The sequence below is a fragment of the Anolis sagrei genome, chromosome 5 (assembly GCF_037176765.1).
Source record: "Anolis sagrei isolate rAnoSag1 chromosome 5, rAnoSag1.mat, whole genome shotgun sequence".
Classification (NCBI taxonomy): Eukaryota; Metazoa; Chordata; class Lepidosauria; order Squamata; family Dactyloidae; genus Anolis; species Anolis sagrei.
Genome location: NC_090025.1, coordinates 5,310,624 through 5,333,162, shown reverse-complemented (window position 1 = coordinate 5,333,162; position 22,539 = coordinate 5,310,624). Strand labels below are relative to the sequence as shown.

Below are 22,539 nucleotides of genomic sequence, written 5' to 3'. Positions count from 1 at the left end.
AGAAACAATATCATATGAAAGCTGACTGGCACAACCTGGGGATCACAACCAGACACAGTGAAGACATCTGCCCTTGCGCTATGCTACTCTGCTGCTGAGTACGCATGCCCAGTGTGGAACACATCTCACCACACTAAAACAGTGGATGTGGCTCTTAATGAGACATGCTGCATCATCACGGGGTGTCTGCGCCCTACACCAATGGAGAAATTACACTGCTTAGCCGGCATTGCACCACCTGACATCCACCGGGAAGTAGCAGCCAATAGTGAAAGGACCAAGGCAGAGACATCTCCAGCTCATCCCCTGTTTGGATATCAGCCAGCACGCCAACGACTTAAATCTAGACATAGTTTTCTAAGATCTACAGAGACACTTGCTGGAACACCTCAGCAAGCGAGAGTCCAAAAGTGGCAGGCTCAAACCCAGAACCTCAACCAATGACTGGTACCAAATGAGAGACTCCCCCCTGGGCACACAGAGGACTGGGCGACTTGGAAGGCACTGAACAGACTGCGCTCTGGCACCACGAGATGCAAAGCCAACCTTCAGAAATGGGGCTACAAAGTGGAATCCACGACATGCGAGTGTGGAGAAGAGCGAACCACTGACCACCTGCTGCAATGCAACCTGAGCCCTGCCACATGCGCCATGGAGAAGCTTCTTGCAGCAACACCAGAGGCACTCCAAGTGGCCAGATACTGGTCAAAGGACATTTAACCAACTACCAAACTCACAAGTTGTGTATTTTTCTGTCTGTTTGCTTTGTTCTGTTAGAAATGTAATATATAACGGACTGGTTGCTCTGACATGACAAATAAAAACACCATGTAACACGATTTTTGTTCCTGGGTTATAACTGGTTCCATCATAAAAACATGGGGAAAGTTTATTAAACTGCAAAAATAGGAAATAATACTTTCAAACCAGGAACATATATTTTTTTCAAATTTTGTTACATAGTGCAATATAATGCAAATCTACTAAAATAATAAAGGAGAATTAATGCAAAATGAGAATTAATGCAGCTTGACACTATTTTAACTGGCATGGCTCAACGGTGTGGAATCCTGGGATTTGTAGTTTGACGTAGGGACCAGCACTCTTTGGCAGAGAAAGCAAAGCCCTAGTAAAACTACAACTCACTACCTCTGAGGATGCTTGCCATAGATGCAGGCGAAACGTCAGGAGAAATGCCTCTAGAACATGGCCCTATAGCCTGAAAAAACACACAAGAACCTAAAACTACAACTCCCAGGATTCCACGACAGTTCAAGTGGTGCCAAACTGCTTTTGTTCAACAATGTAGGGAAGAATTATCTCTAGAAATATGTAGTGTCACTTGGAAGTAAAGCAGGGCCTAGCAAACTAACTCGCAGCAGACATCTTCTCTCTCCATGCTCACAGGAGAAGAAAACAGAACATTCTTGAGCTTTGCTATGTCCTCAGTATATTATAATTTGGAAGGGGGCATGATCTAAGCAAGTCTAAAAAGGAAGGTGATTGGAGGAGAGAATCGAGAGAGAGAGAGGCAGGCAGACAGGCCAATAGGGGGCGGGCTTTTCATCTGCCTAAGTCCTTGATGAGGACTACAAGCTTGCTCAGGTTATACTTGATTTCCAATACTGATTTCGCCAATTCAAGGAGGGAAAACGAAGTCAACGCACCTTCGCTTGCAGCTGTGGAAGTGTGAGTGTCTCCTCTGTCTGCAAGAACTTGATGAAATCCTTATAAACCGTTCGATAATCTAGAAGAGCAAAAGAAAGAAGGAAAGAAAGAAAAAAAGAAAGATAGAAATAAACAGATGAATAGGGACAAGTGGGAATGCGGTAAGAGACACTCCTGCTAATAAGGAAAGCAACGAGAGAACCATCACATTGATTGCTTCTATGCTTGGAAAAAAAATGTCCTGTATTAAGGACTACAAATCCAAGAATCCCCCACCGAAGGCAGCCAAGGGCAATACTGGGGGATTCTAGGTATTGTAGTGTCTATATTCTGTTGGGAACCAAGCGTGAGGAACAATAGGATCTGCAATCAGCCATATTGGCGGAATACCAAACTGGAAGAACAGTATTTTTTTAATATTATTAATATTTAATTGTATTTTCATCATTGTATGCTTTTTGGGGTTTTCAATTGTATATAGGTTTTAATCTATGGAACTCATTGCTACAAGGTAATTTCATAGTACTAATAATAGGACAGCCATTGCAAGTAGTTAATCTATGGAATTCACTGCTATAAGGTGATATAATAATAATAATAATAATAATAATAATTATTATTATTATTATTGGACCGAGCCATTGTATGTAGTTAACCTAGGGAACTCACTGCGACGAGATGGTTTCGTCATCATCGAGTGGAGTCATTGTGAGGAGTTAACCTATGGAACTCACTGCTACAAGACTATTTCATAATAATAATAATAATAATAACAGGACTGAGTCATTGTGAGTAGTAAACTTAGAGAAATATGGGTTGCTTACCTGTAAACGTATTTCTTCCAGTGATAGTCTGTGAAATCCGCACTAATGGGTTTCTGTGCGCATGCGCAGAGATTTCGGAACATTCTAGATGCAAAGATTTTAGGCGGGAGTCCCGCCCACCCTCCCAATGGTATAAGAGGCAGTAGGCGGAGTTCCGCTTCAGTTCCTTGCCGCCAGACAGCAGCCAGGAAAAGAGGCATGACATAAGAGGGGAGGACGGGCGGGACGTGCGGATTTCACAGACTATCACTGGAAGAAATACGTTTACAGGTAAGCAACCCATATTTCTTCCTCGTGTAGTCTGTGAAATGCGCACTAATGGGTGACTGTAAAGCTACCAACCTGGAGGTGGGTCATGCCACACAGGAGAAAAGAACTGCTCTGCCGAAGGCTGCATCTCTCTTGGCGAGGATGTCGAGCTTGTAATGAGAGGCAAAGGTAGAAGGTGTCGTCCAGGTTGCTGCTCTGCAGATGTCGTGGACAGGAACACCGTGGAGAAAGGCTTGAGATGTTGAAAGTGACCTCGTAGAGTGGGCATGGATAGTTGAAGGAGGCTCTTTGTGCGCCAAAGCATAAGCTAAGCGAATTGTGGATACTATCCATGATGATAGTCTTTGAGATGTTACTGGCTCCCCCAAGGCATCTTTCCGGTATTTTAGGAAAAGTCTAGGAGATTTCCTATAGGAGGCTGTCCTGGATATATAGAAGGAGAGGGCTCTTTTGACATCCAACGCGTGGAGTGCAACTTCCAAAGGAGAGGAAGGGTTAGGAAAGAAAGCAGGGAGGGTGATGTCTTGGGACATGTGAAACTTGGAGACAACTTTGGGAAGGAAGGTGATGTCAGTCCGAAGGACTACTTTATCCTCATGAAACCTAATAAAGGGAGGATCTGAGCGAAGAGCAGCGAGCTCACTGGCCCTCCTTGCCGAGGTAATGGCCACTAGGAACGCCGTCTTCCAGGAAAGATGGGAGATGTCACAGGAGGCCATGGGCTCAAAGGGAGGTTTGGAGAGTTGAGACAATACAAGCTCAAGGCTCCAAGCCGGGGGTGGAGGGGAAACTGGGGGGTGAACATTTTTATAACCTTTAACAAATAACTGTATCAACGGATCTTGAAAAAGGGACGGTAGTCCTGATTTCCTCCGAAACCAGGAGAGTGCTGCGAGATAGCACTTAATTGAGGAGAGGGAAAAACCCCGTGAGGATAGATGAACTAGGAAATCTAATACGATATGTACTGGGGCTGAGTCAGGCTCAAAGCCCAAGGGGTGAGTGAAAGACTTGAATTTTGACCATTTATAGGTGTAAGCTCTTTTGGTGGAAGTCTTTTGGGCTGCCTGGATGATAAGTCGTGCAGCCTCAGAGAGATGGGTCATGGTGTGATCCTCCACGCCGTGAGGCGTAGAGTTGGAAGATCTGGGTGGCAGATCAGTCCGTTTTGTATGGTGAGGAGATCCGGGCTGGATCGTAGGCGAAGGAACGTTCTTCGTGATGCGTGAAGGAGAGGGGCAAACCATGGTTGTCTGGGCCACCATGGGGTTATCAGGATGCAATTGGCCTTGTCTGTGATGACCTTCGCCACTACTCTGGAGAGTAGAGGAAGGGGAGGAAAGATGTAGAGGAACCCCTGAGACCACTGAAAGAGAAAGGCGTCTCCTAAGCAACCTGGGAATACGTGAGGGTGGAGCCTCGCGCAAAAGAGTGTGCACTGTGTGTTGTCTGGGGAGGCAAACATATCTACTTGTGGTTGGCCCCAGTGACGGGTCAAGAGGTTGAACTCTCTGGGGTGCAAGTGCCACTCGTGGGTCGTGGTCGGAGTCCTGCTGAGGGAGTCCGCCAGGATATTGTCTTTCCCCGGAAGGTGGATTGCAATGAGGAATATGTTCCTCCGAATGCACCATTCCCAGATCTCTGATGATATGGAGAGGAGTGTTGGGGAGTGGGTTCCCCCTTGTTTGTTGAGGTAAAATTTTACTGATGTGTTGTCTGTGACTACCTGGATGGTGCGGTTGGAGACTTGGTGAGCAAAGGCCCGGAGGGCTTTTCCCACTGCTAGTAGCTCCAGTGCGTTGATGTGGAGTTTCTGTTCTGAGGGAGACCAGCGGCCGCTGATCGTCAAGTCCCGGAGGTGTGCTCCCCAGCCGAGGGAAGAGGCGTCTGTTGTGAGTGACAGAGACGGGCGTGGGGGTGTGAATGGGAGACCTGAGCACACATTGGATTCCTTTGTCCACCACAGGAGGGAGCTGAGGACGTGAGCGGGAGGTTGAAGAATCATGGATTGTGAGTCGTGAATGGGATCGAATACGCCCAGGAACCAGGACTGGAGTGGGCGGAGGCGAAGCCGGGCGAAGGGAGTCACACTTGTAGTGGACGCCATGTGGCCAAGGATAGATTGGATAGCCCATGCAGAGGACCGGCCTGAAGAAAGCAGGCTGTTGATGGCTTGGCAGAGATTGGAGAAGCGGTCTTCTGGCAGGTAAGCCCGTTGGGATGTGGAGTCTATCAGGGCACCAATGAAATGGATGCGCTGGGTAGGTATGAGGTGGGATTTGTCGAAATTTACGACAAGTCCAAGTTCCTGTAAGAGAGACAAGGTGAAGGAGATGTCAGAGAGGAGCTGGGAACGAGATTTCGCTGAAAAAAGCCAATCATCTATGTATGGAAAAACTGTTACGCCGTTCTGGCGTAGGTGAGCAGCTACTACTGACATGCATTTAGTGAAAACCCTTGGGGCAGAGGAAAGACCAAAGGGTAATACGGAAAAGGAAAATATGTGGTTGTCCAGTGCAAAGGAGAGGTATTTGCGATGGTCGTGTCTGATTGAGATGTGGAAGTATGCGTCAGTGAGGTCAACCTTGGCGAGCCATGCTCCCTTCGTGATGAAAGGAAGGATGTTGGCTAGTGTAACCATGCGAAACTTGCGAGGTGAAATAAATTTGTTAATGCCTCGGAGGTCTAAGATGGGGCGTTGACCTCCGTCCCTTTTGTCTACTAGGAAGTAGCGGGAAAAAAAGCAAGTGTGAGCCAGGTCGGGATGTACAGGGGAAATCGCCCCTTTGTGTAGAAGAGAGGAGATCTCGTCCCAAAGCATGGGAGAGGATTGAGTTGGTAAAACTTTTCCCAGTGGAGGGAGAGAATGGAATTCAATGGCGTAACCTTCATCTACTATGCGGAGGACCCAGGTGTCATTGGTTATGGACTGCCAAGCAGGTAAGTATGGATGGAGTCTGTTGAGGTACAGTGGTGAGGTGGATGTGGTGTGTGTGGAGGGTGGGGAAGGGTCAGGTAGATGCAGTGGTGGGGATGGAGGGGGGCTAAAAACGCCGCTTTTTGTTATCTGGTGGTTTAGTGCCCCGATACTGACCCTTAAAGGGAACAGGTGGCTTCCCGGTGGTGGCAGGAGATGAGTGAGGACGTTGTTTTCCTCTGTAGGAGTGAGGGTTGTAACGGCCTCTTTGATAGGTGGGGTAATGATAATAATTGCCCCATCTCTGCCTCTGTTGATAAGGTTGTTGGTCATATTTAGTGACCGTTTGTTTCATCTCATGGGAATGTTTTAACTGGGAATCTGTTTCTGGATTAAACAATCCTGTTTGATCCATAGGGAGATCTTCAATCAGCGTGCGAGCTGAAGGAGAAAGAGTGGATGCCCTGAGCCAGGCGTGACGTCTCAAGGCCACTGCTCCAGCAATGAGTTTGCCAGATGTGTCAGCTGTGTTTTTCGCTAAGTCCTTCTGGAGCTTAGAGAGAAGAAGTGCTTCTTGAGCAAAGGCCTTTGCCATTGGTTGATCAGCCATTGGTAGGAGATCAAGGTAAGGCAAGATTTTATTCCAGAGGTGTGTCTGGTACACACTCATGTAGACGCCATAATGTGCCATTCTGGCAAATAGGCAGGCAGAGGAATAAAACTTTTTTGCCATAGCATCCAGTTTCTTCCCTTCTTTGTCTGAGGGGGAAGCCTGATTCCTCTGAACTGGTTTGGGTTGGGCGTCTGTAACAACTGAATTGGCTCTGGGCAGTTTGGCAAGCCATGAAGCTGCCGTGAGGTCAATGCGATAAAGATTCTCAGCCCGCTTAGGCGTGGCTGGAACCAGGGCTGGAGAAACACCTTCTGTTTTGAGAACCTCTAAAAGATAAGGTAAAGTGGGCAATATAGTGGACATGGGCCGTTGTTGTTCGGATGAAGTAAAGCAAGGGTCATCCACAGCCTTAGTAGGCTGGGGGACGGCCAGATTGAGTGATCTGGAGAGTCTGATTAACAAAGCAGAAAAGTTTTTAAACTCTTCTGCTTGTAGAGGGTCTGGATCTGGTTCAGTTTGGAAAGCAGCAGTGGGAGGAGAATCATTGGAGGATTCAGCGTCCACCGTTTCTGGGTCGGGTTGGAGGTCCTGTTGAGGAGTAGCAGGATCCGGGGGTGGCGCCCCCTGGTGTTGAAGGATAGGAGGTTCAGGAGGGGGCCTGGAGATAGTGGCGGAAGGAGGAGGGTAGGAATGAGGATAAGGATGAGGAGGAGGGGTATGGTCCCTCGAGTATTCCCCTTGATAGTAAGGGTAGTAGAAGGGAGGGGGGGGATAGAGGGGAAAGGGATACTCGTACGGGGAAGGGAAGCGCGGATCGCGATCGCGTGGGTCGCGTCCGCGCGAGCGCTTGGGGGGAGGAGTGTGGGATCGGGACCGAGAATGAGAGGAGGAGGAGGATCGGGACCGGCGCCTGGAGCGGCTCGGCCGAGAATGGCCACGCTCAGCCTGAGAGGTGGGAGGGGCCGGTACCGGGGAGGGAGGTTGCTCTCTGGGAGGCTGGGCAGGCTGGAGGAGGGAGGGAGAGGAAGGCAGGTTAGGCTCGGTTTGGGAGTTCAGGAGATCTATCGGGAGGAGCTCCGGGGGCTCCTGAAGCTCCAAGAGTTGAGCGGTTTGCTCCGTCGGCGAGAGCTCAAGCAGCTGGGCCGGCGGCGCCAGCGTGGGAGGACTCAGGGGCTGCAAGCCAGAGAGTTGCCTTCCCTTTTTCTTATTTTGCTTTTCTTTAGATTTGCTCTTATGAGCAGCTTGTTTGGAGGCCCTGGGTCTTTTCGGCGGCGGCTCGTCCCCAGGGGGAGGAGTCCCGGCCGCAGGGTTTTCTTCCAGCTGAGTGGAGGAGCCCGGCCGTTCCCCGGAGAGGGGGGAGGGAGAGGGCTGCTGAGAGAGACTATGCGCGGCTTGGCGAGTCTCATCAGGGGCCAGTGCCTGCTCATATAAAAGAGCTTTAAGACGGGAGTCTCTGCTCTTCTGAGCCCGAGATGTAAATGCTCTGCAGATCTCACATGCAGAGCGATTATGGGCTTCCCCAAGGCACAAAAGACACTTATTGTGTCTATCGGCTTCTGGGAGATTAACTCCACAAGCCGAGCACTTTTTAAAAGATAAAGCCGACATAGCTAGCCTGTCCGTGATCAGTCCGAAGTCGAGGGTAGGAGAATGGAGGATCGTCGAGAGAAGTCCGAGTCAATAACAGGTAAGTAAAACAGAGAGGAGAGTCCGAAATGCTTCTGCTGTCGCGCGGAAAGAAGAACTGAAGCGGAACTCCGCCTACTGCCTCTTATACCATTGGGAGGGTGGGCGGGACTCCCGCCTAAAATCTTTGCATCTAGAATGTTCCGAAATCTCTGCGCATGCGCACAGAAACCCATTAGTGCGCATTTCACAGACTACACGAGGAAGAACTCAAGTTACAACATAATTTCATAATAATAATGATAGGACAGCCATTGGGAGTAGTTAACCTATGGAACTCACTGCTATAAGGTGATTTAATAATAATAATAATAATAATAATAATAATAATAGGACTGAGTCATTGTGAGTAGTCAACCTAGGGAACTCACTGCTACAAGATACTTTCATAGTTATAATAATAGGACAGACATTGTGATTAGTTAACCTATGGAACTCACTGCTACAAGGTGATTTCATAATAATAATAATAATAAGAATAATAACAGGACTGAGTCATTGTGTGTAGTCAACCTTGGGAACTCACTGCTACAAGATAATTTCATAGTTATAATAATAGGACAGACATTGTGAGTAGTTAACCTATGGAACTCACTGCTACAAGATGATTTAATAATAATAATAATAATAATAATAATAATAATAAAGTGACCCATTGTAAGTAGTCAACCTAGGGAACTCACTGCTACAAGATGATTTCATAGTTATAATAATAAGACAGCCGCTGTGAGTAGTTAACCTATGGAACTCACTGGTACAAGGTGATTTAATAATAATAATAATAATAATAATAATAATAATAGGAGTGAGCCATGGTGAGTAGTCAACCTAGGGAACTCACTGTAACAAGGTGATTTAATAGTAGTAGTAGTAGTAGTAGTAGTAATAATAATAATAATAGTAAGACTGAACCATTGTAAGTAGTTAACCTAGGGAACTCACTGCTACAAGATTATTTCATAATAATAATAATAATAATAATAATGGGACTGAGCCATTGTGAGTAGTCAACTTAGGAAACTCAGTTACAACATAATTTCATAGTAATAATAATAGGACAGCCGTTGTGAGTAGTTAACCTATGGAACTCACTGCTATGAGTTGATTTAATAATAATAGGACTGTGCCATTATGAGCAGTTAACCTATGGAACTCACTACTATTAGGTGATTTAATAATAATAATAATAATGATAATGATAATGATAATAATAATAATAATAATAACAGGACTGAGCCATTGTGAGTAGCCAACCTAGGGAACTCACTGCTACAAGACAATTTCATAGCAGTGAGTAGTTAACCTAGGGAACTCACTGTTACAAGATGATTTCATCATCATTGAGCAGAGTCATTGTGAGGAGTTAACCTATGGAACTCACTGCTACAAGATGAATTCATAATAATAATAATAATAATAATAATAATATAGGGACAATAAAAAATATATTGGAAATGTGACACACTCCACTTTTAGGGTAGGGCTTATTTTCCCGTTAGGTCTTATTTCCGGGGAAATGTGGCATAAAGGAAATGTCTGTAACTGAGCTACTCACTGGAGTCCCCTATAATCACCACGAACTTGTTGGAAAGCAGCTGCTGGGCTTCCTCCGAAGAGAAGTCGTGGATGTCTCCCAAAGGGAGCGTTGCAACGCCAAAGCCCATGGTGCAGCCAGCCCAGTCCCACCAGAGCTCTCCTCCTCCTCCGCCTCCTCCTCCTGCAGAAAAGAAAGAAAGAAAGAAAGAAAGAAAGAGGAAGAAAAGGAGGGCAAGTAAACACATTTTTTTAATTTGCACCATAATTGGTCAGTACATGAAATCAGTAGAAACCCAGGAACCCAAAAGGCCACATGGAGGTTTCTATGAAGACACTGGGTGGCCATCTGTTGGGAAGGTTTTGATTGTGTTTTCCTGGCTGGCACAAAGGGGTTGGACTGGATGACCCTTAGGGGTCCCTTCCAACTCTATTCTATCAACTGAGTACAGTTGACTCTGTTAACCAATCAGGATTGGGAGATGCAACATAAATGTAGTTTCCGGTTGCTTGAGAGTACAGTTGACTCTGTTAACCAATCAAATTGGTAGATGCTGGATATAGTTTCTGGTTGCTTGTGAGTTACTACTAAAATTGGGACTAACTAATACTATACTCCAGTAACAATAACAACAACAATAATAATAACAACAACAATAATAATAATAGGACTGAACCATTGTAAGTAGTTAACCTATGGAACTCACAGCTACAAGATGATTTCATCCTAATCGAGCAGTCATTGTGAGTAGTTAACCTATGGAACTCACTGCTACAAGATGATTTCATCCTAATTGAGCAGTCATTGTGAGTAGTTAACCTATGGAACTCACTGCTACAAGATGATTTCATCCTCATCGAGCAGTCATTGTAAATAGTTAACCTATGGAATTCAATGCTACAAAATGATTTCATCCTCATCGAGCAGAGTCATTGTGAGTAGTTAACCTATGGAACTCACTGCTACAAGATGATTTCATCATCCTCATCGAGCAGAGTCATTGTGAGTAGTTAACCTATGGAACTCACTGCTACAAGATGATGTTGTCATCATCGAGCAGAATCATTGTAAGTAGTTAACCTATGGAACTCACTGCTACAAGATGATTTCATCATCATCGAGCAGAGTCATTGTGAGTAGTTAACCTATGGAACTCACTGCTACAAGATGATTTCATCACCATCGAGCAGAGTCATTGTGAGTAGTTAACCTATGGAACTCACTGCTACAAGATGACTTCATCATCGAGCAGAGTCGTTGTGAGTAGTTAACCTATGGTACTCACTGCTACAAGATGATTTCATCATCGAGCAGAGTCGTTGTGAGTAGTTAACCTATGGAACTCACTGCTACAGGATGATTTCATCATCATCGAGAAGAATCATTGTAAGTAGTTAACCTATGGAACTCACTGCTACAAGATTACTTCATCCTCATTGAGCAGTCATTGTGAGTAGTTAACCTATGGAACCCACTGCTACAAGATGATTTCATCATCATCGAGCAGTCATTGTAAATAGTTAACCTATGGAACCCACTGCTACAAGATGATTTCATCATCCTCATTGAGCAGTCATTGTGAGTAGTTAACCTATGGAAATTGGAGAATGAGTACATCTACACTGAAGAGTTAATGAAGTTTGACGCTACTTTAACTGCTATGGAGTCCTGGGAGTTGTAGTTTTGCAAGGTCTTTAGCCTTCTCTGCAAAAGAGTGCAAACTACGGCTTCCAGGGTTCCATAACATTGCACCATAGAAGTTAAACCAGTGTCAAACTGCATTAACTATATAATGTAGATCAGGCATGGGCAAACTTGGGCCCTCTAGGTGTTTTGGACTCCAACTCCCACAATTCCTAACAGCCGGTAGGCTGTTAGGAATTGTGGGAGTTGGAGTCCAAAACACCTGGAGGGCCCAAGTTTGCCCATGCCTCGTATAGATGAACCCGATGTAAACATTGAGTTTATATGGCTATGAAGCATAAAAGTGGGTTTTTCAAGAGGGTGCCTTGCAAAAGGAAAGAGAAAAAGAGAGAAAGAAAGAAAGAGAGAGAGAGAGAAAGAAAGGATAAAAGGAAGGAAGGAAAGAAAAAGAGAGCCTCAAAAGTCTTTGGTGTAGAAAACCCAGGTACCTCTGCATCCGGCTGTTGTCCTTTATTGTTTTACGGCTTCTTGGGGCATTTTGTCCGGCTGGCTGGCTGACTGACCAACTGACCGTTCAGGTCAAAGGCTGGGAGGGAGATTTATTGGGAGGTGGGAGGATGCGCTTCTCCGTTCCAAGGCACCAAGGAGGAATGCGGCCCCGGGAGTCTTTGATAAGGAAAAGGCTCAGAAGGAATGGCTGCAATTTAAGAAGAGAGAGAAGGGAGGAGAGGAGGGAAGAGAAGATGAAAGAAAGAAGGAGAAAGAAGATAAGAGAGAAAGGAGGAGGCAAAAATAACTGAGAGAAAGAAAATATGAGAGAGAGTGGTGGAAGAAAACAGGAAAGAGAGAAAGAGACAAGAGAAAGAAAAAGAAAATAAGTAAGAGAAAAAGAAGGAAGGAACATAAGAGAACGAGAAAGAAAGAAAGAAAGAAAGAAAGAAAGAAAGAAGCAAGGAAAAAGAAAATAGGAGAGAATTGATGAGGGAAAAGTGGTGGAAGAAAATAGAAAAAAGGGACAATAAGAGAGAAATAGAGAAAGAAAAAAGAAAAAAGAGAGAACGAGAAAGAAAGAAAGAAAGAAAGAAAGAAAGAAAGAAAAGATAAGAGAGAAAGAAGCAGGGAAAAATAAATGAGAGGAAAAAAATGAGAGAGTGTGGAAATAGGAAAGAGAGAAAGAAAGAGACAAGAGAAAGAAAAAGAAAATAAGAGAAAAAGAAGGAAGGAATATAAGAGAGAACAAGAAAGAAAGAAAGAAAGAAAGAAAGAAAGAAAGAAAGAAAGAAAGAAAGAAAGAAGCAAAGAAAAAGAAAATAAGAGAGAAACAATGAGGGAAAAATAAGAGAGAAAGAAAATATGAGAGAGTGTGGTGGAAGAAAATAGGAAAGAGAAAGAAGAGACAATAAGAGAAAAAGAAAAAAGGGAAAGAAGGAAAGAAAAATAAGAGGGAAAAAGAAAGAAAGAAGGAAAGAAAGGAAAAAGAAGATAAGAGAGAAAGGAGAGAAAAATAAGTGATAGAAAGAAAATATGAGAGAGTGGTGAAAGAAAATAGAAAAAAGAGACAATAAGAGAGAGAAAGAAAAAGAAAGTAAGAAAGAGAAGGAAAAATAAGTGAACGAGAAAGAAAGAAAGAATCAAGAAAAAAGAAGATAAGAGAAAAGAGGAGGGAAAAATAAGCGAGAAAAAAATATGAGAGGGAGAGGTGAAAGAAAATAAGAAAGAGAAAGAAAGAGACAATAAGAGAAGTAAGAGAAAGAGGGCAAGAAAAAAATAAGAGAAAGAGAACGAGAAAGAAGGAAAAGAAGAAAATAAGAGAGAACAAAGGAGAGAAAGAAAAGAAAACAAGAAAGAGTAAGAAAATGAGAGAAAGAAGAAAATAAGAGAAAAAGGAGAGAGAGAAAGAAGAAGGAAAATAAGAAAGAAAGAAAAATAAAATAAAAGAGAGGGAAAAGGAAAGAGAAAATAAGAGAAAGTAAAGTGAAGAAAGAAAATGAGAGAAAGGAGAAATAAAAGAGAAAAAGAAAGGAGAGAAAAAGAAAGAAAACAAGAAAGAAAGAGAAAGGAAAGAGAAAATGAAAGAAACAGATAAGAGAAAGAAGGAATATGAAAATTAAAGAATAGGAAAGAAAAAGAGAAAGGAGAGATAAAATAGAGAGAGAGAGAAGGAGAAAGAAAAGAGAGAGACATGGTCAAAGTTTTGTTTAAGACATCAGTTCATACAAAGACAATTTTAATTGAAGTGATAATGCAAGATGACAGTCACCAACAACGAAAGGTGCAAAGTTTCTATTTATCTATACAGGCTGAGTATCCCTTCTCCAAAATGCTTGTGGTTTTGGGTTACTACCTGTATTGGCAGGATGGATGGATCCATGGTAGTTCAGGAAAACAGCAGCAAGCTAAAGACCTTGTGATGAATGTATATTGCTGGGTTGCTGTGAGTTTTTTGGACTGTATGGCCATGTTTTAGCAGCATTCCCTCCTGACGTTTCGGCTGCATCTGTGGCTAATGGCATCCTCAGAGGTTCTGTTGGCATTAAAGCAAGTGGAGGATGCCAGCCACAGATGCAGGCGAAGCGTCAGGAAAGAATGCTGCTGGAACATGGCCATACAGCCAGAAAACTTACAGCAACCTAATGATTTCGGCCATGGAAGCCTTCAAAAACACAATTGCGATTACCAACAAAATTAGTAATCTGTGCCCTTATCCTGTTCAAGGAAAAAGAAAGTGGGTGCTTTCCAAAATTTTAGCTGTTTTCCCTGACCTTTCGCTCTAATCTCTCTAATCTTAAAACTCCAGCAAAAGTAGGTTTGCCTGGCTGGACTTCCCCTTCGAAAGTAAACTAACAGAGGGAAAATGTGACCAAATATTGCAGAGCCACCTTGAGTCTCTGTATCGGAAGGAAGATGAGATAATGGAAATCAAATAAATATTAAAGTGATTGATGTGAACACCCTGCAACAAAAGTCTTAGTGTTTTAGGTTTTCAGTTATATTGTTTTTATCATTGTTCATGCATGTTGTATTGTTTTTAGCATTGTTCACTGCTTTGGATCTCCTTTAAGAGAGAAAAGACAGATAATTATGATTATGGGTATTATTATTATTATTATTATTAGTCATATGTTTATTTTTTCCCTCCACAAGGAGACTCAAAGCCTTGTAAAACTACAACTCCCATATATTATTATTGTTGCTATTGTTGTTATGTCTTTTTCACCCAGAAACGTATCTTACAGACTTCAAAGGGCAACGTTTCTCAACCTGGGGGTCGGGACCCCTGGTGGGGTTGCAAGGGGGTGTCAGAGGGGTCGCCAAAAATAATCGGAAAACACAGTATTTTCTGTAGGTCATGGGAGTTCTGTGTGGGAAGTTTGGGCCAATTCTATCATTGGTGGAGTTCAGAATGCTCTTTGATTGTAGGTGAACTATAAATCCCAGCAACTTCAACTCCCAAATGTCAAGGTCTATTTTCCCCAAACTACACCAGTGTTCACATTTGGGCATATTGAGTATTCATACCAAATCTGGGCAAGATCCATCACTGTGCTCTCTGGATGTAGATGAACTACAACTCCCCAACTCAATACTACCAAACCTTTCCAGTATTTTCTATTGGTCAAGGGAGTTCTGTGTGCCACGTTTGGTTCAATTCCATCATTCATGGAGTTCAGAATGTTCTTTGGTTCTAGGTGAACTATACATCCCAGCAACTACAACTCCCAAATGTCAATGTCCATTTCCCCCAAACTCCACCAGGGTTCACATTTGGGCATATTGAGTATTCATACCAAGTCTGGGCCAGATCCATCACTGTTTGAGTCCACCATGTTCTCTAGTTGTAGGTGAACTACAATTCCAAAAGTCAAGATCAATGCATGTCAAACCCTTCCAGTATATTTGGTTGGTCATGGGAGTTCTGTGTGCCAAATTTGGTTCAAATCCATCACTGCTGGAGTTCAGAATGCTCTTTGATTGTAGGTGAACTATACATCCCAGCAACTACAACTCCCAAATGTCAAGGACCGTTTCCCCTAAACTCCACCAGTGTTCACATTTGGGCATATTGAGTATTTGTGCAAAGTTTGTTCCTGATCTATTATTGTTTGAATCCATAGTGCTCAAGCCTGGGCCAGATCTATCACTGTTTGAGTCCACAATGCTCTCTGGAGGTAGATGAACTACAACTCCAAAACTCAAGGTCAATGCCACCAAACCCTTCCAGTATTTTCGGTTGGTCATGGGAGTTCTGTGTGCCAAATTTGGTTCAAATCCATCACTGCTGGAGTTCAGAATGCTCTTTGATTGTAGGTGAACTATACATCCCAGCAACTACAATTCTCAAATGTCAAGGTCCATTTTCCCCAAACTCCACCTGTGTTCACTTTTGGGCATATTGAGTATTGGTGCCAAGTTTGGTCCTGATCCATTATTGTTTGAATCCACAGTGCTCTCTGGATATAGGTGAACTACAACTCCAAAACTCAAGGTCAATGCACATCAAACCCTTCCAGTATTTTCTGTTGGTCATAGGAGTTCTGTGTGCTCAGCAACTACAACTCCCAAATGTCAATGTCCATTTTCCCCAAACTCCACCTGTGTTCACATTTGGGCATATTGAATATTCGTGCCAAGTTCTGTGTGCCAAATTTGGTTCAATTCCATTGCTGGTGGAGTTCAAAATGCTTGAACTATACATCCCAGCAACTACAACTCCCAAATGTCAAGGTCCATTTTCCCCAATGCCACCAGTATTCAAAATTGGGCATATTGAATGCTTGTGCCAAATTTTGTCCAGTGAATGAAAATACATCCTGCATTTCAGATATTTACATGACGATTCATAACAAGAGCAAAATTACAGTTATGAAGTAGCAACGAAAATAATGTTATGGTTGGGGGTCACCACCACATGAGGACCTGTACGAAGGGGCCGCGGCATTGGGAAGGTTGACAACCACTGTCATAGGGGAATGGACCCCAAGGAAGGCTGTGCAAGAATGCAGCTGCAAATTAAGGAAGGCGGCAATGGAGCCAACAGAAGGACTACCAAAATAAGCCAGGTGAAACCTTTCAGGATTTTATCAGCCGTTGAAAACAAATAAAAGATTATCTCTAACTAGCAGAAACACATGAGAAAGCTTTGGTGTGAGAAGATGGATAAGATGGGGTGAATAGGAGTGCCAAAAGGTCAGGAAAAAAGAAGCATTGCAGACTTAGGAGGAACCCTGAAGGTCATCTAGTCCAGCCCCTACCCTTTCCAAAAGAGATTATTCACTTACCAAACCAGTACGTTTGGAGCTTGAAAAGGTTACTTTTTACATAGATTTTGTGCACCAAACAAAAATATCAGTGTTTCTCAACCTGGGGGTCGGGACCCCTGGGGGGGTCGCGAGGGAGTGTCAGAGGGGTTGCCAAAGACCATCAGAAAACACAATATTTTCTTTTGGTCATGGGTGTTCGGTGTGGGATGTTTGGCCCAATTCTATCATTGGTGGAGTTCAGAATGCTTTTTGATTGTAGATGAACTATAAATCCCAGCAACTACGACTCCTAAATGTCAAGGTCTATTTTCCCCACACTCCACCAGTGTTCACATTTAGCATACTGAGTATTCGTGCCAAGTTTGGTCCAGATCCATCATTCTCTGTAGGTGAACTACAACTCCCAAACTCAAGGTCAATGCACACCAAATCCTTCCAGTATTTTCTGTTGGTCATGGGAGTTCTGTGTGCCAAGTTTGGCTCAATTCCATCATTGGTGGAGTTCAGAATGCTCTTTGATTGTAAGTGAACCATAAATCCCAATAACTACAACTCCCAAATTATGTTTCATAACAGGAGCAAAATTACAGTTATGAATTAGCAAAAGAATGTTATGTTTGGGGGTCACCACAACATGAGAAACTGTATTAAGGAGTCGCGGCAGTAGGAAGGTTGAGAAACACTGTTCTAGAGGCATTCTTTCCTGACGTTTCACCTGCATCTATGGCAAGCACAACCTCTGAGGATGCTTGCCACAGATGCAGGCGAAACGTCAGGAGAGAATGCCTCTAGAACATGGCCATATAGCCCAAAATAACCTACAACAACCCAGTGATTCCGGACATGAAAGCCTTCGACAATACATTTTCTTTTCCTGGTTTGAAAGTGTTCTCTCCTGTTTGATTGTGCGACCCTTACTTTGAACATAGTTCTTCCACTCCAGAAACTTCATTTTTGTGTCTGCCACAAACTAGCTTGAATTGGTTGATACTCTATGAGATGTTCATTGGAAAAGTATCACAAAATTGGCTCTAGCAGGATATCAAAACAAAGTTTTTGCATTGTGAATGCTTTCATGGCCAGAATCACTGGGTTGTTGTAAGTTTTTCGGACCATATGGCCATGTTTCAGAAGCATTCTCTCCTGACGTTTCGCCTGCTTCTATGGCAGGTATTCTCAGAGGTGGAGATGCAGGCGAAACGTCAGGAGAGAATGCTTCTGGAACGTAGTCATACAGCCCAAAAAACTTACAACAACCCAAAGTTTTTGCAGTTTCATAAACTTTCCCCATGTTTTTATGATAGAACCAATTAGAAAATGACATTTATAACCCAGGAACAAAAATTATGTTTGCGTTGTTGTTGTTCTATTGCATTAAAGAGAGGGAAGCAGGGTTGTCGTCATCATCATCATGACAATACACCAGACATCACAATTGTGGAAAAGGAAAAAAGTGTGGATTATTGATCTCAGCCAGCATTTGGAAACAATAAACATTGACAAAATCACGATCTGTCAACTGCAAAAGGCCACCTGACTTGGATCTGCACGCATCATTCGAAAATACATCACACAGTCCTAGACGTTTGGGAGGTCACAACCTCTGAGGATGCCTGCCATAGATGCAGGCGAAATGTCAGGAGAGAATGCTTCTGGAACATGGCCACACTGCCTGGAAAACTCACAGCAACCCTATGTCAACGTTACCTACCTAGAGGCAGGTAACACTGGCTAATTAGTAAGCCTTTCCTTATCTTTGCAAGGCAGATTCAGTAGTGGTGCCTTTAGGGATTTATAGCAATTCCCACCGCTTCCTCCCCATTTCAACACTCACATCCTCCTTTGCATTTGGAAATGCTAATTCGTCTACAGAGAAGTGACTACAGAGAGGTGCTAATACCTTAATATCCCAAATGCACCAGATGCCTTCTGATCTTGGATGCTAAGCAGGGTCTGCCTTTGTTAGTATTTGGATGGGAGACCACCAACAAATACTAGGTTGTTGTGTGTTTCGAGTATTTATACATCACACACTCTCATCCTCAGAGGAAGGCAAACGTTATGATCATCCCCACCTCACGAAACACATCTTGCCAATCCAATTCGTACAAGAATAAATGACAATTTGCTGATGCTGGTTTGGATCAGAAGAGAGTCCGCTGTGTCCCAAAGTCTCCAGGCTTTGCCTTTCCAGAAACTCAAAAAACAAAACAAAACAGACATTGCACTTTTGAAAACTCAAAAATAAACAGATTTTGCACTTCCTGAAAGTGCGAAATCTGTTTATTTTGGAGTTTTTAAAAGTGCAATGTCTGTTTTGTTTTTTGAGTTTCTGGAAAGGATTTTGGAAAGGATTTTCTGGAAAACAGATTTTGCACTTCCCAAAACTCCAAAAGAAACCTACTTTGCACTTTCAGAACTTTCAAAACAACTAGACGTCGCAAAATAACCAAACTTTGCACATCTAGAAACTCCAAAATAACTAAAATTTGCACTTCTAGAAATTCCAAAGTAACTAGACATTGTGCTTTTGAAAACTCCAAAATAACCAAACTTTGCACTTCTAGAAATTCCAAAGTAACTAGACATTGAGCTTTTGAAAACTCCAAAATAACCAAACTTTGCACATCTAGAAATTCCAAGATAACTAAAATTTGCACTTCTAGAAATTCCAAAATAACTAGACATTAAGCTTTTGAAAACTCCAAAATAACCAAACTTTGCACATCTAGAAATTCCAAGATAACTAAAATGTGCACTTCGAGAAATTCCAAAATAACTAGACATTGAGCTTTTGAAAACTCCAAAATAACTAGTTTGAGTTTTTAGAAACTCTAAACTAACCAAAGATTGCATTTTCAGAAGCTCCAAGAATGAAAGCCAAGCCTTGCATACCAATTGCTGTCTAGCAATTGGTATTCCCAACCTTTGATCCTCCAGGTGTTTTGGACTTCAACTCCCACAATTCCTAACAGCAGGTAAGCTGGCCGGGATTTCTGGGAGTTGACGTTCAAAACAACTAGCGGAGCAAAGGTTGGGAACCTCTGCTGTAAAGCCACGCTGCCTAAAACAAAGTAAACATTGTGTATTTATTTCAATGTTTTGGATTACAGTTCCCAAACTCTCCCTGCCAGCAGAGTGATACTGGGAGGTGTAGTCCCCCAAAAGCAACGTTTTTGGGAACAGCAAAGCCTCCAAACCGGTACTTTTATGAAAGTGGGGGAAACAATGCTGTTTCTTGAAAGAAGACAATGTTGTGTTTTGAACCTTTGCTCCACATCCTGCCAACGATGCAGCGAGTTCGAAAAAGCCTTTTAAAAAGAGAAATTAGGCAAATAGCACGGACGGAAAAAGAACCATTTAATATTTACCTCTGGAGGGATGCAAAGCTTTCGTGCAAGTTTTTAGCAGCAGCACCTTGAGTTTGTTTGGTCAGAGGAAAATGCCAAGTCGGTATCTGCTGCAAAGATGGCAAAACCAAACCTTGACAAAAGAAAGCAAATTCTGCAACAAAAATAAAACATAAAAATGGAGACCTCACTGCTGGCGAAGATCAACAGTTCCGGTGTCAAAAACGACAGGAAGAAAGAATGAAAGAAGTCAGAAGTTTTCGGTTCTCATTTCCTGAAGTGCAGAGCTGGAACCCAAAAGATAACAGGGGCACTGAAGGCAGGGCTATGCAAATCAGGAGGCGGGGATATGCAAATCAGGATGGGACACCTGCAAATTTTGATGAGTCTGCAGTCCAAAGACATGTTGGTGCAGATTTTGGGCAGGATACATTTGGGGATTCTGGGAGGTGTTGTCCCCAAAAGGAAAATGTCCAAGTTCGCCCATCAACCCTGCAACATAAACATTGAGCCCAAAACCAGTTTGATATGTGCTATGGTTGCTGTACAAGGTCTTCTTCTTAATGTGCACGGACAACATTGTCATCAGCATATTGAAGTTCTATAACAGAATTTATATTAGTACATTCATGACCTCCAGTGAGTTTATAGCAGGCATGAGCAAACTTTGGCTGTTAGGAATTTTGGGAGCTGAAGTCCAAAACATTTGGAGGGCCAAAGTTTGCCTAAGCCTACTATAAACACGCTGGAGGTTATGTATGTACTAATATAAATTCTGTTATAGAACTCCAATATGCTGATGACAATGTTGTCTGTGCACATTCAGAAGAAGACTCACAAGCCACTCTAAACACCTTCGCAGAAGCATACGAGAAGCTCGGCCTGTCATTGAACATTGAAAAAACCAAAGTGTTCTTCCAGCAGACACCACCCAATCCCTCTCCAGTGCCAGAAATACAGCTTAATGGTGTAACATTAGAAAATGTTCACCATTTCCGCTCCCTTGGCAGCCACCTCTCCACCAAAGTCAACATTGACACTGAAATACAACACCGCTTGAGCTCTGCGAGTGCAGCATTTTTTCCAAATGAAACAGGGAGTGTTTGAGGATCGGAACATCCATATGGAGACCAAGGTGCCTGTTTATAAAGCCATTGTCCTCCCAACTCTGCTATACACCTGCGAGACATGGACTGTCTACAGACGTCAACATTGACACTGAACTTCAACACCACCTGAGCTTTGCGAGTGCAGCTTTTTTCCGAATGAGGTAGAGCGTGTTTGAGGACCGGGACATCTGTAGAGAGACCAAGGTGCTTGTCTATAAAGCTATTGTCCTCCCAACCCTGCTATATGCCTGCGAAATGTGGACTGTCTACAGACTTTACATGCAACTCCTAGAACAACTCCATCTGTGTTTCCTCCAAAAAATCCTGCAAATCTCTTGGGAAGACAAGTGGACAAATGCCAGCATGCTGGAAGAAGCAAAAACCACCAGCATCGAAGCGATGGTCCTCCGCCATCAACTCGCTGGACTGGCCACGTTGTCCGGATGCCTGACCACCGTCTCCCAAAGCAGTTGCTCTACTCCGGACTCAAGAACGGAAAATGGAATGTTGATGGGCAGGAAAAGAGATGTAACGATGGACTCAAAGTGAATCTTAAAAACTCTGGCATAGACACTCAGAACTGGGAAGCCCTGGCCCTTGGGCGCTCCAGCTGGAGGTCAGCTGTGACCAGCAGTGCTGCAAAATTTGAAGAGGCACGACTGCAGAGCGAAAGAGATAAATGTGCCAAGAGGAAGCCGTGTCAAGCCAATCCCGACTGGGACCACCTTCCGTCTGGAAACCAGTGCCCTCACTGCGGGAGAAGATGGAGATCAAGTATATGGCTTCAAGGTCACCTACGGACCCACCGCCAGGACACTGATCTTGGAAGACATTCCTACTCAGAAAACGAGGGATCGCCTAAGTAAGGAAGTAATATAAATTCCCTCTTTTTCCCCATGTTCAACACTCAGTAAGAAGTCCATCACAAACTTCAACACAGCAGAATCCATTAATGTAAAATTCTGGAAAATGCAAGCATCCTTTGCGTAAAAAAGTGATACTGAAAACCCAAATATAACATTTTTAAAAATCATTATAATTCTTCACCTCCAGCTGCCACTTGCCAAAATGTTCTTCTTCCTAAAGAAGGGATGGAAGTGACCTTGGCCAAGCCTTTGCTTAGAAGAGCCAAGAGTAGATAAGACTGTCCGGAGAGGCTTAAAACCTTGACATAACGAGACAATGTTTGGAAACTAAGCTGATCTAACCATTGGAGAAGATGCTCCGTGGGAGTCAGGAAGAAACTATGGATACCTTTTTCTCAGGCTGTCATGATAAGCTTCCAGTGTGGGCGTTGACATGACAAGTCCCCAGAATCTTGTCTGATCTGGGATGCTAAGCAGGGTCAGCCCTGGTTAGGATCTGGATGGGAGACCACCAATGTGGGTTAAGTGATATTTCAGAGGAAGAAATCAGCAAAACCACCTCTGAGTATCCCTTGACTAAGAAAACTGTATATCAGACAGGCCTAAGTACCTTAAAGGCACCATCTGATTTTGGAAGCTAAGCAGGGTCAGCACTGGTTAGGATCTGGATGGGAGACCACCAATGTGAGTTAAGAGATATTTCAGAGGAAGAAATCAGCAAAACCACCTCTGAGTATCCCTTGACCAAGAAAACTGTATATCACACAGGCCTAAGTATCTTAAAGGCACCATCTGAT

The 22,539-nt window shown here is 43.4% G+C and overlaps 1 protein-coding gene across 2 annotated transcripts in view; it reads right to left on the bottom strand.

The window, feature by feature from the left end:
* Nucleotides 1-20,099, bottom strand: part of LOC132775520 (uncharacterized) — a 41,364-nt gene extending 21,265 nt beyond the window's left edge. The window contains exons 1-4 of one of the 2 annotated variants that reach the window (XM_067468506.1): nucleotides 19,789-20,099; nucleotides 11,645-11,853; nucleotides 9,534-9,695; nucleotides 1,668-1,747 (exon numbers count right to left, since the gene is read on the bottom strand). In XM_067468506.1, coding sequence (XP_067324607.1) covers nucleotides 1,668-1,747; nucleotides 9,534-9,642 — 189 coding nt within the window. In that variant the 5' untranslated portion in view covers nucleotides 9,643-9,695; nucleotides 11,645-11,853; nucleotides 19,789-20,099. Of the gene's footprint in view, nucleotides 1-1,667; nucleotides 1,748-9,533; nucleotides 9,696-11,644; nucleotides 12,081-19,788 lie in introns of those variants that run through there. The other variant, XM_067468505.1, reaches the window with a different exon arrangement.
* Nucleotides 20,100-22,539: the final 2,440 nt, after the last annotated feature.